Source organism: Xyrauchen texanus, chromosome 37 (genome assembly GCF_025860055.1).
Source record: "Xyrauchen texanus isolate HMW12.3.18 chromosome 37, RBS_HiC_50CHRs, whole genome shotgun sequence".
In the NCBI taxonomy this organism is placed as follows: domain Eukaryota; kingdom Metazoa; phylum Chordata; class Actinopteri; order Cypriniformes; family Catostomidae; genus Xyrauchen; species Xyrauchen texanus.
This window is the reverse complement of record NC_068312.1, coordinates 855078-872546: the sequence shown is the minus strand read 5'-3', so window position 1 is coordinate 872546 and position 17469 is coordinate 855078. Positions and strand designations below refer to the sequence as shown.

General features: G+C 37.6%; 1 protein-coding gene across 2 annotated transcripts in view; it reads left to right on the top strand.

Moving 5' to 3' along the window:
- Nucleotides 1-13842, top strand: part of LOC127630624 (solute carrier family 35 member E2A-like) — a 29099-nt gene extending 15257 nt beyond the window's left edge. For both annotated transcript variants that reach the window (XM_052108246.1, XM_052108247.1), the window contains exons 6-10: nt 229-349; nt 434-487; nt 902-974; nt 9788-9933; nt 12351-13842. In XM_052108246.1, coding sequence (XP_051964206.1) covers nt 229-349; nt 434-487; nt 902-974; nt 9788-9933; nt 12351-12567 — 611 coding nt within the window. In that variant the 3' untranslated portion in view covers nt 12568-13842. The remainder of the gene's footprint in view (nt 1-228; nt 350-433; nt 488-901; nt 975-9787; nt 9934-12350) is intronic.
- Nucleotides 13843-17469: the final 3627 nt, after the last annotated feature.

Sequence of the window (17469 nt, the reverse complement as noted above, 5' to 3'; positions counted from 1 at the left end):
CATCACTGATACTACCCTAAAAAGCCAAAGCACAGTGAAACTGAGAACAATGGCTCCAGAGTTTTTGGGTTGTCCAGCCAACCTTGGATTATAAAGAAGTGTCTGTCAGTTTTCTCTGAATCTGAACGGAGCTGCGCCAAACTCTACTGCCACAGGACACCAAATGTGTTTTTGGCCTTTGCGGAGCAGTGTAGTGCTCTTCTATTGATGGTGTGTGTTGTGTTGCAGGTTTCTGGGTGAATGTTTCTCTGATTCCTGTAATGGCTGGTCTGGCTCTCTGTACAGCCACTGAAATCAGCTTCAACATGCTGGGCTTCTCCGCAGCCCTCTCCACCAACATCATGGACTGGTACTGCTGTTACACCTCAGTAATAAACATCATAGAGCTTAGTTACAGTGATAACTTCAAACGAACAATAACCCTGTGTTCTAGTTTACAGAACGTGTTTTCTAAGAAACTCTTGAGTGGGGACAAATATAAATTCAGGTGAGTGATGTAGATACACACTGCATAATTATCTAATTTTTGAAACATTAAAGGGATATTTCCGTCACTTTTAAATGGGGAAACATTCCCAAAGTAAAGGATGATGTAAACAGGGATTAGAAGTGAAGAAAAGAGGAGAAGGTTTCAAAATGAATGTTCTTTAAATCGCAGTTGACATTTTCACATAGTGAGCGCAAACTACAAAGAAGCAGTGTTTGGTGAGAATCAAAGAGCTTTCGCCAATCATCACAGATGTTCTAATTATATGTGTCACACTGAACATATCAAGCGTTACAATATTGTCCTGAACTTGTATTGAACATGAACCATTCCTTTAGAATTATTACAAGTTGGTATATTTAAACTTACAATCATCTTTAATGTATGAATGACTATGTGTTTCATCATATCTAGTCCTCCAGAGCTTCAGTTCTACACCAGTGCTGCTGCTGTGGTCATGCTCATTCCTACCTGGGTCTTCCTCATGGTCAGTCAGTGCATCACACATACCCCACTCACGAATATTACATATACATTAGGATTGATGTCGATGCCTTTTTCACGCAGCAATAATCAGAACATCTCCCTGATAATGATCAATCTACACTCCGTGAGCACTTTTTAGGTACACCTGTACTATCTACTTATTCATGCAATTATTTAATCAGCCAATCATGTGGCAGCAGTGCAGTGCATAAAATCATGCAGGTATGGGTCAGGATCTTCAGTTAATGTTCACATCAACCAACAGAAAGGGGAAATATTTTATCTCAGTGATTTCAACCGTGGCATGATTGTTGGTGCAAGGAGGACTGGTTTGATTATTTCTATAACCTGAAGGCGGAGTGGCTTTGGGCACTTTATTCTGACCATAGTGTTCCTAATAAAGTGCTTGGTGAGTGTATATGGATATTTTTCAGATGTAAATGGGGTTAATCCTTGCACAATAGTCAAGTCATGTTAATTTGAATAGTGCTTTTCACAACACACATAGCTTCTTAGCAGCTTTACAGAAGATCATGCTTTAACAGAAAATGAAATTGTTATATATATATATATATATATATAAAGTCTCAAAGTCATCATTGTGTAGTTTGATAAAAAAAAATATTGTAAATTGTGTGTAAAATAATAAAATAATAATTGTATTAATAACCCCAGTGAGCAAGCTGTAGGCGACTGTGGCAAGGAACACAAAACTCCATAAGATGTTGGTTAAAGGAGAAAATTATCTTGGGAGAAACCAGACTTACTGTGGGGGCCAGTTCCCCTCTGACTAACATCATGAATATAATGTAAATATTACTTGTGTATAGTTAAAATCATGCTTTAAAATGATTAAACTAAGTAAGGGTTAAGGGTCAGTGTTTAAACATCGATTGTGTTTGAACTGTAAGATTAATGACCACAGTCTTTGAAGTCCATCCTGGATTAACTGCAGAAGTTCACATAGTGTAATGAATGTGTGGAAATGCAGGAGAAGGCAGACGGGTAGCTGGGATCCAATAGCGGTTTATTGACACAACACTAAATAAACAAACTCGGTGGCCGGCCGGGCTCAGGCTCGCTGACCGTGGTTGGCGTGGGCTCAGGCTCGCTGACCGTGGCTGCCGTGGGCTCAGGCTCGCTGACCGTGGTTGGCGTGGGCTCAGGCTCGCTGACAGGGGCAGACGTAGGCTGGGAGGCGGAAGCCCTTCTTCTCCTCCTCCTCCGGGCGGACGAAGTTGGCCGTGCTGGCTCGTTGATGGCGAAAGGCGTGGGGGTTGGCTCACTGACAGGTGAGGCGGGCACGACAGGAAGAGCCATGGACGACTGGAGAGTCTCCACGGTGGGAGGAGAGGTAGGGCCCTCCTCAGCAAAGCCCACAGTGAACGGCGAGCTGCTCACCCGTAAGGTCGCCTCCAGGAAGTCGCAGAGAGTCCAGCCACGCGTCACCGGTGGCAACCGCTCCTGCAGAGAACTATGCAAGTTGCCCCTGAAGAAGACCACCAGGGATGAGTCCGGGAAGTCCGAGATATTCGCCAGGTTGAGGAAGTCGCGGATGTGGTCTTCCACTGGACGGTCCTCTTGCTTCAGGCTGAGCAGCTGGTAGTTCGCACGTTGAACCACTGGATCCATAGTTTGGTCGATCATTCTGTAATGAATGTGTGGAAATGCAGGAGAAGGCAGACGGGTAGCTGGGATCCAATAGCGGTTTATTGACACAACACTAAATAAACAAACTCGGGAACAAATAAAAAGATCCACAAGGGGAAAAGGAAACTAAAAGACTGGAACAAACAGGAGGGAACAAGAACGACAGGGTAAGCCTCGAACGAACAGCAGGGACAACGAACATCAGCAAACATGAACATTCAACGATCGACAAGGGAAAGGAAAACAAACAGGGTTTAAATACAGCAAGGAACAAACAAGAGAATGAGGGACACCTGGAAGAAACAATCAATGGAACACCAATCATAATAACAAACTACAAAGGACTACAAAAACCAAACAGGAAACAGGAACCAGGAAACAGGGGCTAAACTAAACTTCAACATAAGAGCACAACAACAAAAGACACCAACGAACATGACAGAAACCAAACAGGAAACAGGAACCAGGAAACAGGGACTAAACTGAACTTCAACATAAAAGCACAAAGACAAAAGACACCAATGAACATGACACATAGATGCAATTGTCCATGTTAATTGGCTGATGAAGGCTTTTGTTGGCAATTGATAGTCTATATATTCCATTATAAGAGTGTAGTCCATCAATAGACCGAGGTGATGCAGGCAGATATCAGTGAGGTGCATCACAGTTCAACCGACCAGTAATTTCAGTGAGGTTCGTTGGGGTCTATCCTAAATCAAAGGTTCAGGCAGTGGCACATGAAGTATCCCATGTCCCAGCAGTGGAGTCCGACACCTAGCAGGAACGGAGCTGGATCCAGTGACTTCAGGATATGAATCCAATGATTGAGACAGGGAATTAAATAGAATAATATTAGCATAGATGCAATTACATTTATTGCAGAGTTATAAATCATGATCAATGTTTCTGGTTTCTGGTTCCAGCAGACTAAACTAAAGCAGCCTAATTGTGAGTTGAAGTATAAATTAGGTGTATGCCTGGCTAAATAGATGAGTCTTTAGTCTAGACCTAAACTGAGAGAGTGTGTCTGAGTCCCGAAAAGTATTAGGGAGACTATTCCATAGTTTAGGAGCCAAATATGAAAACGATCTTCCTCCCTTTGTGGATTTTGATATTCTAGGAACTATTAACAGGCCAGAATTTTGTGATCGTAATGAATGTGATGGAATATAGCGTGGTAGAAGGTCACTTAAGTACTGCAGAGCTAGACCATTCAAAGCTTTGTATGTAGTTAACAGAATGTATATACAATTGAAGGAAAGCTAAACGCAGCAAAATACAGAGATATTCTTAATGAAAACCTGGTCAAGAGTGCTCTGCACCGAAGACTGGGGCTTCACCTTCCAACAGGACAATAACCCCAAGCACACAGCCAAGACAACGCAAGTCTCTGGGTCAACTCTGTGAATGTCCTTGAGTGGCCCAGCCAGATCCCGAACTTGAACCCAATCAAAAATCTCTGGAGAGACCTGAAAATGGATGTCTACCGATAGTCCTCATCCAACCTGACAGTTTCAGAGGATCTGCAGGAAAGAATGCCAGAAAATCCACAAATTCAGGTGTGCTTGTCTCATCATACCCAAAGACTTGAGGCTGTAATTGCTGCCAAAGGTGCTTCAACTAAGTAACAAAGTAAGTTAAGGGTCTGAATACTTATGTCAATGTGATATTTCAGGTTTTTGTTTTTATTAAATTTGCAAAGTTACCAAAAATCTGGTTTTTGCTGTGTCATTATGGGGTATGTCGGCAATGCTGGCAAAGGTTGTTGCTGACTTTGAGGATCTTGCTGTGATACGTTGATTGATCATTGGCATGGAGATGAAGTTCTCTGAGTTGGTCACAAGAGTGGGGGACATTGAGAAACAGATTGATTATCTGGAGTCTTCGGAGAGGGAATTAGCTACTAACCTGCTTGTGGACTTGGAGCACATTTGGGAAAAGTTGTAAGACTTAGAGAATCGTAACCGGTGAAACAACGTCTGAATTGTTGGAATTTCTGTGAACGAAGAAGGTCAAGATATGGTGAAATTCATAGATGAGCTCTTCCCGAGCCTCCTTGGCATAACAGGCCATAAGTGTTAAATCGAAAGAGCTCACAGAGTTCCGGCTTGGAGATCCGCTGAGGGAGACAGGCCCCAAAACTTTTCTGGCCAAATTTCTGAGATCGTGTGATCGTGTGTTACACGAGGCGAGGAGTAAAGGAAGGCTTTCTTGGAAGAACCACAGCATTTTCTTGTTCCCAGACTTTGCGAATTCAACAAGAGAGAAATGTGATCGATTCAAGGAATGCAAGAAACTCTTACATCAATTGAAGGTCGTTTTTGCACTGATGTTCCCGGACAAATTGAGAATAGATGCTAAGGATGGCCGCAAAATATTTACATGCCCACAGCAAGCGATGTCCTTCATAAAGTCAATGACTAAGTAATTGTGTGATGCTCTTGATGCAGCCGAGTGGACTCACTGAACATTCACTTGACTGTCCGAGGAAACTGGACGCCTTCTTTGTGTAGATTGTTGTGAACATTTTTACATTTAAAGCATTTTAGCATAAGGTTGCAACATTACAAAATGTGAATAAAAATGAAGGGTCTGAATACTTTCTGAATGCACTTAAAATAGTGATAAATGTATTAATGAAATAATATAGAATTTCAAATACAAAAAATAGCACAATATAAAATGAAGAAAATCCATAAAACATACAGTTTAATAATTTTTTGTGTGTGTGTGTGTGTGTGACACATTGCAATGGAACCACCTTGTGTCGCTCATTCTTATAAGTTCAGACTGCAGGGAGTGAGAGGGGACATAGACCTGCTGGAGGAGTGAATTAAAGAGGGTGCTGTTCCATCAGCAGTCAAAGCCTAGTTATTATACACATCCAATAATGTGACAGTATCACAGGAAAGGAGATGACAGTGTTTAAACAGATTTGGGGATGAGGAACAATGACACTGTTAAATAAACACTGACCTTTCAGCCAAAATAAAGGCTCCAAGTAAATACTACAGAAATATATTACAATTATATAAAAACAAATCTAGTCCTCAAAATTAGAATAATTAAATTTTTATGTTAGAATACACTTGAAAGGAACCCACAATGATAATATTATAAAAAATATAATAAAACAATATTCAAATGGGTTCCAATGTGATGAAATGATGAAACAAAATCTCAAAGGTTATGCTTCATGAGAAACAAGGGCTTGTGGGTTTAATCTGAGCGTTAAAATAACGTGTGAAAGTGAAGAAATTAGGAAAGAAATATTTTACTATTGCATAATACAAGAAAATATTATATAAATATAATCATTTATATATAAACATATTTTTTTTATAAAAATATATAATGTAAAATATGAGTTCAAAAAACAGTGTAAATGTAAAATTGACCAAAAAGACAATTATTCATGAAAACCTTTAATTGAATCATCATAGCCCTAAAGCAGACAATTAATGGTCATAATCGCAATTAATCTTTTTGACATTTAATCGTAAGTCAAATTGCATAATCGTGACAGCCCTATCAAGAGTACACACTGTCTCTCTCACTGAGTGCTGACTGCACAGTCATCTATTACATAATCAGACACCTCCACCTCTGCTCTTTCCCGAGGTTTCATTCATCAAGTTCGATCAGTGATCTGGAGACATCACGATGCAGCCAGGTTTCGGTAAACACCGTCAGACAGGTATCCCGGTACTTAAAGCAGATCCTGAAGTTTGTGCAAAGTTTCTCCATTTTGTTCCTGAGAGACTGAACGTTACTTAAAAACTTGGACAGTAGTGGTGGTTTATTTCCTGTTTCTGAGACACTGTCTTATCCCTCCTCTCTTTCCCCTTCTTTGTAGATGCTTCCTTGAGTATTGAGCTGGATGTTTTTTAACAGCATCAGCTAGGTCAACAGAGGAATTGTCCTAGCCGGTATTAGTGAAAGTAGTCGTTCCCTGCTATAACGGCTGCACGCCAGCAGAACATGTTGGTGTAACTCAATCTATGGTGAAAGGTTTTCTAACAATCAGCACCAGTAACAAAAACCGCAAACATCGTCTTGGTCTAGAAAATTATGATAACTTTCTACATGGACAGCCAGAAAACAAACAAATATGGGCAGACAACAAAGCCGCAGTGCACGAGTCTGAGACACCAGCTTTGCAGTGCCACTGGAAGTGAGTTCAGATTGATTATGGACCTATAATTAAAAGCAATAAGATAAAAGAGGTTGGGCTACATCGTAAATATAAAGGCACGACACATAACGCTTTATATTCACTTTATTAACGACACCGCATGGCCTCGAGTGCCTACTGCTTTATAAACTTTCATTACACTCTTCATCTTTACCTTTGTGCGAACCTGTGTTCACATATGTGGACGTTGTATTTTGGCTTTGCTACAAGCAATGTATAATTTAAATGAATTTAACCTGCCTGAATACTGTTCACAAGACTCTAGACTGTCATTTAAGGGTTAAACTTCATGATGTTGATTTCTAGGAACTGTTGTTACTGGTGCAGCACCTAAAAAAGTGTCTCTGTACGAGTGTATGAAACCTCTGTTTTTTCATTGAAACCTGTTTGGTTGTAAAGAGTAGTGTCTCTAGTTTCGTTTGATATGCCACATCAAACAAATCCATTCATTTTCAGAGCGTCAACTCGCTGATAAACAAGTCCACATATGTGGAAAATAGGGCCGCGTTCCCTCAAAACTTTCACTTTTTAATACGTGGTTGCAAATCCTTTGCAGTCAATTACACCCTGAAGTCTGGGTTTCATCCCTGGTGATGCTCTGCCAGGCCTCTACTGCAACTGTTTTCAGTTCCTGCTTGTTCTTGGGGCATTTTCCCTTCAGTTTTGTCTTCAGCAAGTGAAATGCATGCTCAATCAGATTCAGGTCAGGTGATTGACTTGGCCATTGCATAACATTCCACTTCTTTCCCTTAAAAAAGTCTTTGGTTGCTTTCGCAGTATGCTTCGGGTCATTGTCCATCTGTACTGTGAAGCGCCATCCAATGAGTTCTGAAGCATTTGGCTGAATATGAGCAGATAATATTGCCCGAAACACTTCAGAATTCATCCTGCTGCTTTTGTCAGCAGTCACATCATCAATAAATACAAGAGAACCAGTTCCATTGACAGCCATACATGCCCACGCCATGACACTACCACCACCATGCTTCACTGATGAGGTGGTATGCTTTGGATCATGAGAAGTTCCTTTCCTTCTCCATACTCTTCTCTTCCCATCACTCTGGTACAAGTTGATCTTTGTCTCATCTGTCCATAGGATGTTGTTCCAGAACTGTGAAGGCTTTTTTAGATGTTGTTTGGCAAACTCTAATCTGGCCTTCCTGTTTTTGAGGCTCACCAATGGTTTACATCTTGTGGTGAACCCTCTGTATTCACTCTGGTGAAGTATTCTCTTGATTGTTGACTTTGACACACATACACCTACCTCCTGGAGAGTGTTCTTGATCTGGCCAACTGTTGTGAAGGGTGTTTTCTTCACCAGGGAAAGAATTCTTCGGTCATCCATCACAGTTGTTTTCCGTGGTCTTCCGGATCTTTTAGTGTTGCTGAGCTCACCGGTGCGTTCTTTCTTTTTAAGAATGTTCCAAACAGTTGATTTGGCCACACCTAATGTTTTTGCTATCTCTCTGATGGGTTTGTTTTGATTTTTCAGCCTAATGATGGCTTGCTTCACTGATAGTGACAGCTCTTTGGATCTCATATTGAGAGTTGACAGCAACAGGTTCCAAATGCAAATAGCACACTTGAAATGAACTCTGGACCTTTTATCTGCTCCTTGTAAATGGGATAATGAGGGAATAACACACACCTGGCCATGGAACAGCTGAGCAGCCAATTGTCCCATTACTTTTGGTCCCTTAAGAAGTGGGAGGCACATATACAAACTGTTGTAATTCCTACACCGTTCACCTGATTTGGATGTAAATACCCTCAAATTAAAGCTGAAAGTCTGCAGTTAAAGCACATCTTGTTTGTTTCATTTCAAATCCATTGTGGTGGTGTATAGAGCCAAAAAGATTAGAATTGTGTCGATGTCCCAATATTTATGGACCTGACTGTATTGACATCTAAAGCCACATTTTGTTTCATCTAACTCTAATCAATGCTTTACTCTTCTGCCACAATAATGTCATGTTTTTTAATTATCACAATTATTATCTTTATATTATATTATTTAATTATTTGAGTGAATTATTTTATTTGTGGGCCTTTATCAGCAAATACCGATATATGTTCTTTGATTGTTTAATAGGCATATCATGTAGTGATTAGGTTAAAAAAATAAATGTAATTGTATTTAAAGATGTAATTATTATTATTTTTTTAATCCTGCTTCATATTGACACACATTCACAAAGCAGTCCGGTGTATAATGATTTGCACAAACACACACACACATTTTTGTATGTTTTGGGGCTCATTTCCTTCAAAAACAAAACTTGTCCACTGTGTCTTCAGTTGCTCTGATGCCGGGAGTACATGAAGACTCTTTATGTTCACTTTTACAGCAACAACAGAACACTTATGAGACATTCTTCTTCTCACTGTATCTGCTCCAGCGCTTGTGTGTAGATCACTCAGGGGAGGAGCTATGATAATAGGGTGGAGTCTGTCACCAGTCCTGGGTGAGACCTGCTCTAATGTGATGTCACTTGTGAGCAGAAACAAAAACCATTCATTTTGACACGCTGTTTTTGATGAATAGAAATATAAGAAAGACTTTTAACATTGTAGGGTGGTTGTGTGTACACACTGCCGACTCACATTTATGTACAAACACCATGTCAAAGAGAATTTTGCATAATAGGTCCCCTTTAAGGATACCACATGCCTGGCTTAAAATGAGTCTGCAAGAAGTAACCTATTACTGAGACTGCAAGCACACAGACTTTTACAATTGCAATAACAAATGTTTTTATTAATATAATGTTGTTTAATTGAGTGGAAAATTTTCCTCAATTTTATTAAGTTCACTGAATATTTTTGTTTGTGTGTGTGTGTGTGTGTGTGTGTGTGTAATTTACACTTTTTATGTTAATTTAACTGTGGTTGCTGTAATTGTAATCTCAATTATTTCTGCGATTAATTGAATGTGCAGCCATACTGATGATGTCATTGTTTTATAGGACATACCTGGGCTTGGAAAGAGTGAGCGAAACTTCAAGCTGTCTCATGATGTAGTGTTGCTGCTGTTGTTTGATGGTGCCCTGTTCCACTTACAGAGCATCACTGCATATGCACTCATGGGCCGCATCTGTCCCGTCACATTCAGGTGAGAACATCATCCTCATCACCAGGGTTTTCAAACGGGGGTCCATAATTCAGGATAAATTCTTTTTTGTTATTCTCATTATTTTCAATGGAAATTCTCATTACTGAGATCATCCTGTCAGGACACAATTTTACATTCAAATTAGGGGAGTTGTTTTAACGTGTGTCAATAATTATATAAAAAAATATAACATGTTACAAAAATAAACGCGATTAATCATGCCCCCTGAACCGTATATAAATTCCATAATAAAGGTTCTTCCTTTCGATGTAATTCACACTTGAAGTTCATGTAATTTCGTGTTTTTCTGAGGAGTGTCAGCACGCCTCAACAAACCTCACAAGCAGCACACCCACAGAATGAGAGCCGTTCACACAGGATGCATTCTTGACAGCTGGATGAACAGAATGCAGGGATCTCCAGATGTGATTTTCAGAGTTTCAACTACTCTTTATTTGTCACAGTATACTAAAAACATGACATTTATGACTCTACAAGCCAGTGTCTGAGTCATATTTTTATAGAGCGATAATTAAAAATAACTAGAGCTTTCAATTGATTACAGTTTTTAATAGAATTAATTACATGGTGTCCTGATTAATTAATCGCGATATAACAATAATTCAATATATAATGATAAATAATTATACAGTTATATTTAAATATTTACAAATTATATACAGGTGAAACTCGAAAAATTAGAATATCATGCAAAAGTTCATTAATTTCAGTAATTCAACTTAAAAGGTGAAACTAATATATTATATAGACTCATTACAAGCAAAGTAAGATATTTCAAGCCTTTATTTGATATAATTTGGATGATTATGGCTTACAGCTTATGAAAACCCCAAATTCAGAATCTCAGAAAATTAGAATATTACATGAAATCAATAAAAAAAAAAAGGATTTTAAACACAGAAATGTCGGCCCTCTGAAAAGTATAATCATGCATATGTACTCAGTACTTGGTTTGGGCCCCTTTTGCATTAATTACTGCCTCAATGTGGCGTGGCATGGATGCTATCAGCCTGTGGCACTGCTGAGGTGTTATGGAAGACCAAGATGCTTCAATAGCGGCCTTCAGCTCTTCTGCATTGTTTGGTCTCATGTCTCTCATCTTTCTCTTGGCAATGCCCCATAGATTCTCTATGGGGTTCAGGTCAGGCGAGTTTGCTGCCCAATCAAGCACAGTAATACCATGGTCATTGAACCAGGTTTTGAACCAGGTTTTGATACAGCACTTTGAGAACATCCAACTTCTTTTGCAATTACCTTTTGAGGCTTTCCCTCCTTGTGGAGGGTGTTAATGATGGTTTTCTGCACAACTGTCAGGTCAGCAGTCTTCCCCATGATTGTGAATTCAACTGAACCAGACTGAGAGACCATTTAAAGGCTCAGGAACCCTTTGCAGGTGTTTAGCTGATTAGAGTGTGACACTTTGAGCCTACAATACTGAACCTTTTCACAATATTCTAATTTTCTGAGATTCTGAATTTGGGGTTTTCATAAGCTGTAAGCCATAATCATCCAAATTATATCAAATAAAGGCTTGAAATATCTTACTTTGCTTGTAATGAGTCTATATAATATATTAGTTTCACCTTTTAAGTTGAATTACTGAAATTAATGAACTTTTGCACGATATTCTAATTTTTCAAGTTTCACCTGTATATACATATACAGTATATATAATAAAAAATATACAGATAATTCAAATGCATTACATACTTGTGGCAGAAGAGTTAATCATTGAGAAGACTATACAAAAAGCAGCTTTATAATTCAATGTATTGTTTATTATCATATTATTGATCATAAGTCAATCATTGACACACACAGTTCACAGAAATCCATTACACAAGTTCATTTATCAATCAGAGATTTCTTGTTCAAAGTACACCTGCGTCAGACATGCTTGTGTCGCATCTCGGGTGCGTTGTGTCATAAACATTAAATGTTTAGGTCACTGTGTCAAGTTAAATAAAGTTTAATACTTAGAACACATCTTGAGATCTCTTAGTTCGGATTTGCGCTTCATCAAGTGTTTTGAATGCAAGAACGTAACGCATGTTTGTGTGTGTGTGTGTGTCTGCTGAAGTGTTTGTTCACTGTATAAACTGTGTGTTGCTCATACAGCTGAAGTTTCACTTACTGCCCTCTGGAGTAAACAGGTGGTACTACAATCTTGCGTTTCTCAGGAATCTTCCTGATTACGGTCCGGGGGGCATTGCAATTTTTTTAACGTGTTATTTTTGTAAAATTAATCGCACTGAATTAACACGTTAAATCGACAGCCCTAAAAATAATAAAAAATAAAATCCTCTTAAAAGGACCAGAAATGAACACTTTGTTGCTCTATTGTATTCTGAGTGAATGATGATTTACTGATGTTCTCCTCTGTTTTCTGTGCGCAGTGTTGCGAGCACAGTGAAACATGCTCTATGCATCTGGCTGAGCATCATTGTGTTCAGTAACCCCATCACGGCCGTGTCTGCAGTGGGGACCGTAATGGTGTTTGTGGGTGTTCTGCTTTATAACAAGGCGAAACAGATACAGAGAGATGCTCTCATCCAGTCAGCCGAATATGAGCAGAAACCTCTGATCCAGGATGGTGTCACGTCTACCACATAAACTGAAAAGACAAACATGTTCCTTAATACTGAATGAGGGATAGACACGGAGATGCTGGAGAAGCAAAAGGACGTCTTGACCCTGGTTTGAGATGTAACTGCATTACTTTGAAAATGATCTCAAAGGTGGTGAGAAAGAAAATGCAAAACTGTGGTATCGAATTATTCGTTTGGGTTTCAAGCGATGCCTTACTGTCTGTTTGATCGTTTTGTCATTTTTTTGGGGATCCATTAATTCTGTTTTTTAAAATAAAAATATTGTCTGGTGAAAACCAACAGTCTGTCGAGAGGTTTGTTAAATTCAACACGTGTGTTGTATATATAATATGGCACTTTTATTCAGTATTTGAGGCTAAATATGAACAAAGAAAAGAGATTTGCATTATTTTTCACCCCAAATGATTAAATAATGAATATATTTTGCTTAAAAGAGATGAAGCCTGTATTTAGGACTATTAAGATTGTTTTTGCATTGACAAATGGATTTTGATTATCCTTATAATGCATCTCATTATTATTCATACAGTTATGAAATCATTTTGTCAGCATAAATTCAATTCAGCGCATGATGTGCACTTTCACTTATACTTTACAAGTGCATTTTACAATTTTTTCAAGAATATTATGAGAAATGTGCTTAATTGTTTTGAAAATCATGTCACAATGCAAACAAACAAACAAACATGAATGGTTCTAAAAGTAGGCTTCATTGGTGTCATTGCTGCATCTTGCAAAGCTTGTTGGAAAAAGGGTTTGGCAGCATGTCACCGTCTTTATTGAGCTCTTTTTTTCTTGTTCTATTTTATGATCTCACATTCCATCATCTTCTTGACAAAGTACTTTTTGTTGTCTTGTACAATCCTGTGTGACAGAATTCCTAATGCAACAATTGTAGCAAACCACAATCTTCGTCCACCATGCACATCAGAACAATCGTGATTTACTGTAGCCACAAGGACTGTTGCAGAAACTGATTGATTTGTCATGAATATATCTGTTTATATATTGTTTTCCATATTGCTCAACTGTCATGCCACTTATATTGTCATGCACTTTTCTGAAATGAAGATTATGTCCAGACTGCCCAATTGAATCCAGATATGCATGTAAACTTTCAGATTTTTGATAGTTTTTTCATTTAGTCTTTGAAGGGTTACCTGAAAGTGATCGAATAAACTAATCTTGTTTGTCTGAAGCAAAGTTTAAATATTGGTCCATAAAGATCTTCTGCTCAGCTGTGGCGGGTTGTGTGTGGCAAGTCATTTTAATCTTGTTAATTAACCACTAAATGTAATTATCTATATAATTTGGCCTGAATGCGTGCATCAAACGAACATATTTTCATTTGAAATGAATTCTGCATTTCTCTATTAAATGTATTAGTGCAGCATAATCCTGTGCATTTCCATGTGTTTAGCATTAAAAAAAAGCATTTGGTCTCTTCATTATGAAAGGATGAGCGAACCCGTTGCATTTTATGTTTTGAGAAGGCAAGCTAATTATTTGAACGCTTAGGAATTATCCACATCTTACAAACTTCATGTCACATTCACAAACCGTCACTGTCCTTTGTTATAAAGAGGGCTGATTTAACCAAATATCCCAATAGTTTCCGATCATTCTGACCAACTCATTAAAAATGCCCTGTGTGCAGAAGATGTAATACCTTAAACTGAACCATGTTTTTCTGCATTATGATGTAATGTGGTGAAATATAGCAACTTATGCATTTTGTTGCCTTACACTAATATGGGTCACACAGCTGTCTGTCTGTGTGTGTGTGCTCATTTATAAACAGTTTATAACACGCTGTATCGTGGAGCGCGTCTACACCATGCGTTACTCTAAGAGAGTGTAGAACTGATTTCAAAATAAAAGTGACCTTCTTTAGAAACAGGGAGATTTTATTAATTTATTATGAAGTTTGCAGGCGTTAATTTTTAGTAAAATAAGGAATGTTTTATTTAATATTTATTCGTTTTGTTTTATGTAGTTATTTAATTTACTATTTTTCATTCATTATTGAGAGACTGACTGACTTAAGGTTGCTTTTATTTTGAAATCAGTTCTAAACTCTCTTACAGTAATGCATAGTGTAACCACTGATCTATATATATATATATAGATCAGTGAGTGTAACCCAGAGCCATATAAAGAGAGAGTTGCGACAACGGAAGTTCTAAATGCTTGATCGTCACGTGATTCACGTAGACCTCAGATAGTTCCAGGAAGTGCTTTTGCGGTCATTCCAAACTGTTAGAGTAGAGTGACAGAACTGCGATTTCTGGTAATTAGTAGTCAATAAATGCATTTATTTTATATATTTATGTAACACACCGACATATGTATGTAGCATGAGTATGTTGTTACAGCGATGTTGTTTTTTAAAAATCAAATCAGCTAATATTTGAGGATTAGTGTTCGCTTACCGTTATTTGCCTCAACTTATTTCAGGCTAGGGTTTCTGTTGCCTTTTTATGTTACCTCATGTTCATTGTTTTCACTAATCTCATGGTAAATAATGTCATATTTATGACTTTTCAGATAGTACAGAGACAGGCTGGTGACAGGTGATGTCCAGCTCGCACCGCACAATGGGTCAATGAACTATTAACTATTAGCAGCAGTTACGCAAATGTAAAATTTAGTGAAATGAAGCTTATTGTTTACAATTCTTACAATTCTACATATAGTAATATAATTATTTATGTATTATAAATATTATATATCTAATGTATAATTATTACAATACTTATTCATATACACAATATATTCAGCTTTAAAACAACTTAAGCATACTCGTATATAAACTGCCGTTCAAAAGTAATGAGGCTGAAAATTCAGCTTGGCATCACAGGAGTAAATTACATTTTAAAATACATTAAAATAGAAAACAGCTATTTTAAATTGTAATAATATATTACGATATTACTTTTTTTGTATTTTTATTCAAATAAATGCAATAACTATTTACAGCAATTCATGAATACATTTCTAATAAATTAAATAGCATGCCAAGCATTTTGTATGTGTCCTTTCTTTCATGTTGTCGTTGCATAGTCTTCACCATGGTTTGCTGTGCTGCATGGGGATGCTCCAATCAGCTCAGAGAAAGGTGTGCTGAATGTATGGCTTCCCCACTGACATGGAGAGGAGAAAAAATGGTTGGCTCAAGTCAGCAGGAGCAATCTAAATATAAATAAAAATTACAACAACAAAAAAATGTGTGAGGTATTTGCAAAGATTTTACAATTAATAGGGTGTTCGTTACTAACTTTATCCAGCTCCAATCCTTGCCTAATCTGTTAGTTATCCGATAACATCCCTTATCTCCTAATTTAATGAGTAATACTCAACTATAAGGTTTTAATTTAGAAGTTATTTTTATGTAGATGTACTGATAACATACAGAATAAGATAATATTATTCTTTAAACGTCTCACCTTTTAAAAGTGCGTCGCAAACGGTTTGTTCTGCTTCATCTCTACGGTGTTTGCTGCTACTTCCGGGAACTATTGAGAGGCTCCACGAGCCGCCATTGCTGTAAAAAAAACGTTCCATTGGAGTCAATGGAGTTGTCGCAACTCTCTCTTTTTTTTTTTTTTTTTATATGGCTCTGTGTAACCCTGCACCACAAAACAGCGTGTGGGCTAACTTGACCATGATGTTCGAGTAGAGGCTGGACTGACCGCAATGAAAAGAGGTGCATTTATGGTCAGGTGTAAATGGCACCTGTCCACTTTTGATCAGATCGATAGTTGAAATCAATACTGATGCAGGTTTCTTTTATTATCTATCAAAATTACGGAAAGCATGTGAAATGATCTGTCAATGTTTAAATGTTAAATGACGGAGAATTGTGTGGTTAGATCTCTGAATGTCATCACTGACAGGCGGCACTGTGATTTCTGCTCTTCGTGCCCCGGGTGCAGGAAGAAGGGTATAGTTGTTCCGGTGTTGAGGGATGTCTTTTTTTAATTTTTTTTTTATTGTTTTTATTACCAAATTACTTTTTTTTTTTTTTTTTGCCTTTTTTTATTTGTTTTATTCAACTTTCATAAAAGCTTACAATGACATTTAACATCAAACATAAGACAAACAGATATTGGGGGAAACATAAAACAGATCTTACATTATACAGAGTAAAACATTAAATTCTACAGACAATTTTTTTCAAAATATGAGATGTTTTTATGCACTTCTTATTTCTAGTGATTGACTTCAAAGAGTCATAAAATATTTTAAGATCTTTACAAAAGAAATTAAACGAGGGTGTTATATACATTACTTTAGCTTTATGTATATGAAACTTCCCGAGAAGAATTATTAACTTTAATGTGTTATCAATTATATCTGAGCCAGTATTACAATCCAAGAAGAAGATAATTTTATTTGATCTATTCTGATTATTTTGTAGAATGCATCAAAAACCATCATAGATACCTGCTTCCAAAAGTCTTCAGAGTATTTACAATTACAAAATAAATGAATGAGAGTTTCAGATTCAAGATTACAAAAACAACATTGTGATGAGAAGTCTTTTTTAAACTTATTAAGAAATGCATTACAGGGATAATACCTGTGTAGTATTTTGAAATGAGTTTCCTTGACCTTATTTGGCAGGAAAAATGTATTACTTGCGGACCAGATTATCTCAGAAGAGGGTGTACTGACTAAGTCCTAAACGAAGTCTAGTACTGGTTACTAATACAGCGGATTAAGTTTAGACGTGCGCCCGTGCAGCCTCACACATATCAAACGGAGAATTCAGTTTTGTTACTATTATCTAGCAAGTTTATTTTCCTCCATATATTATACAGCGGCAATATCTTAACTCATAATACATGTAACAAAAACAACAAACCGTTATCACCACAAAGGCAAGACACTACTAGGCACAGTC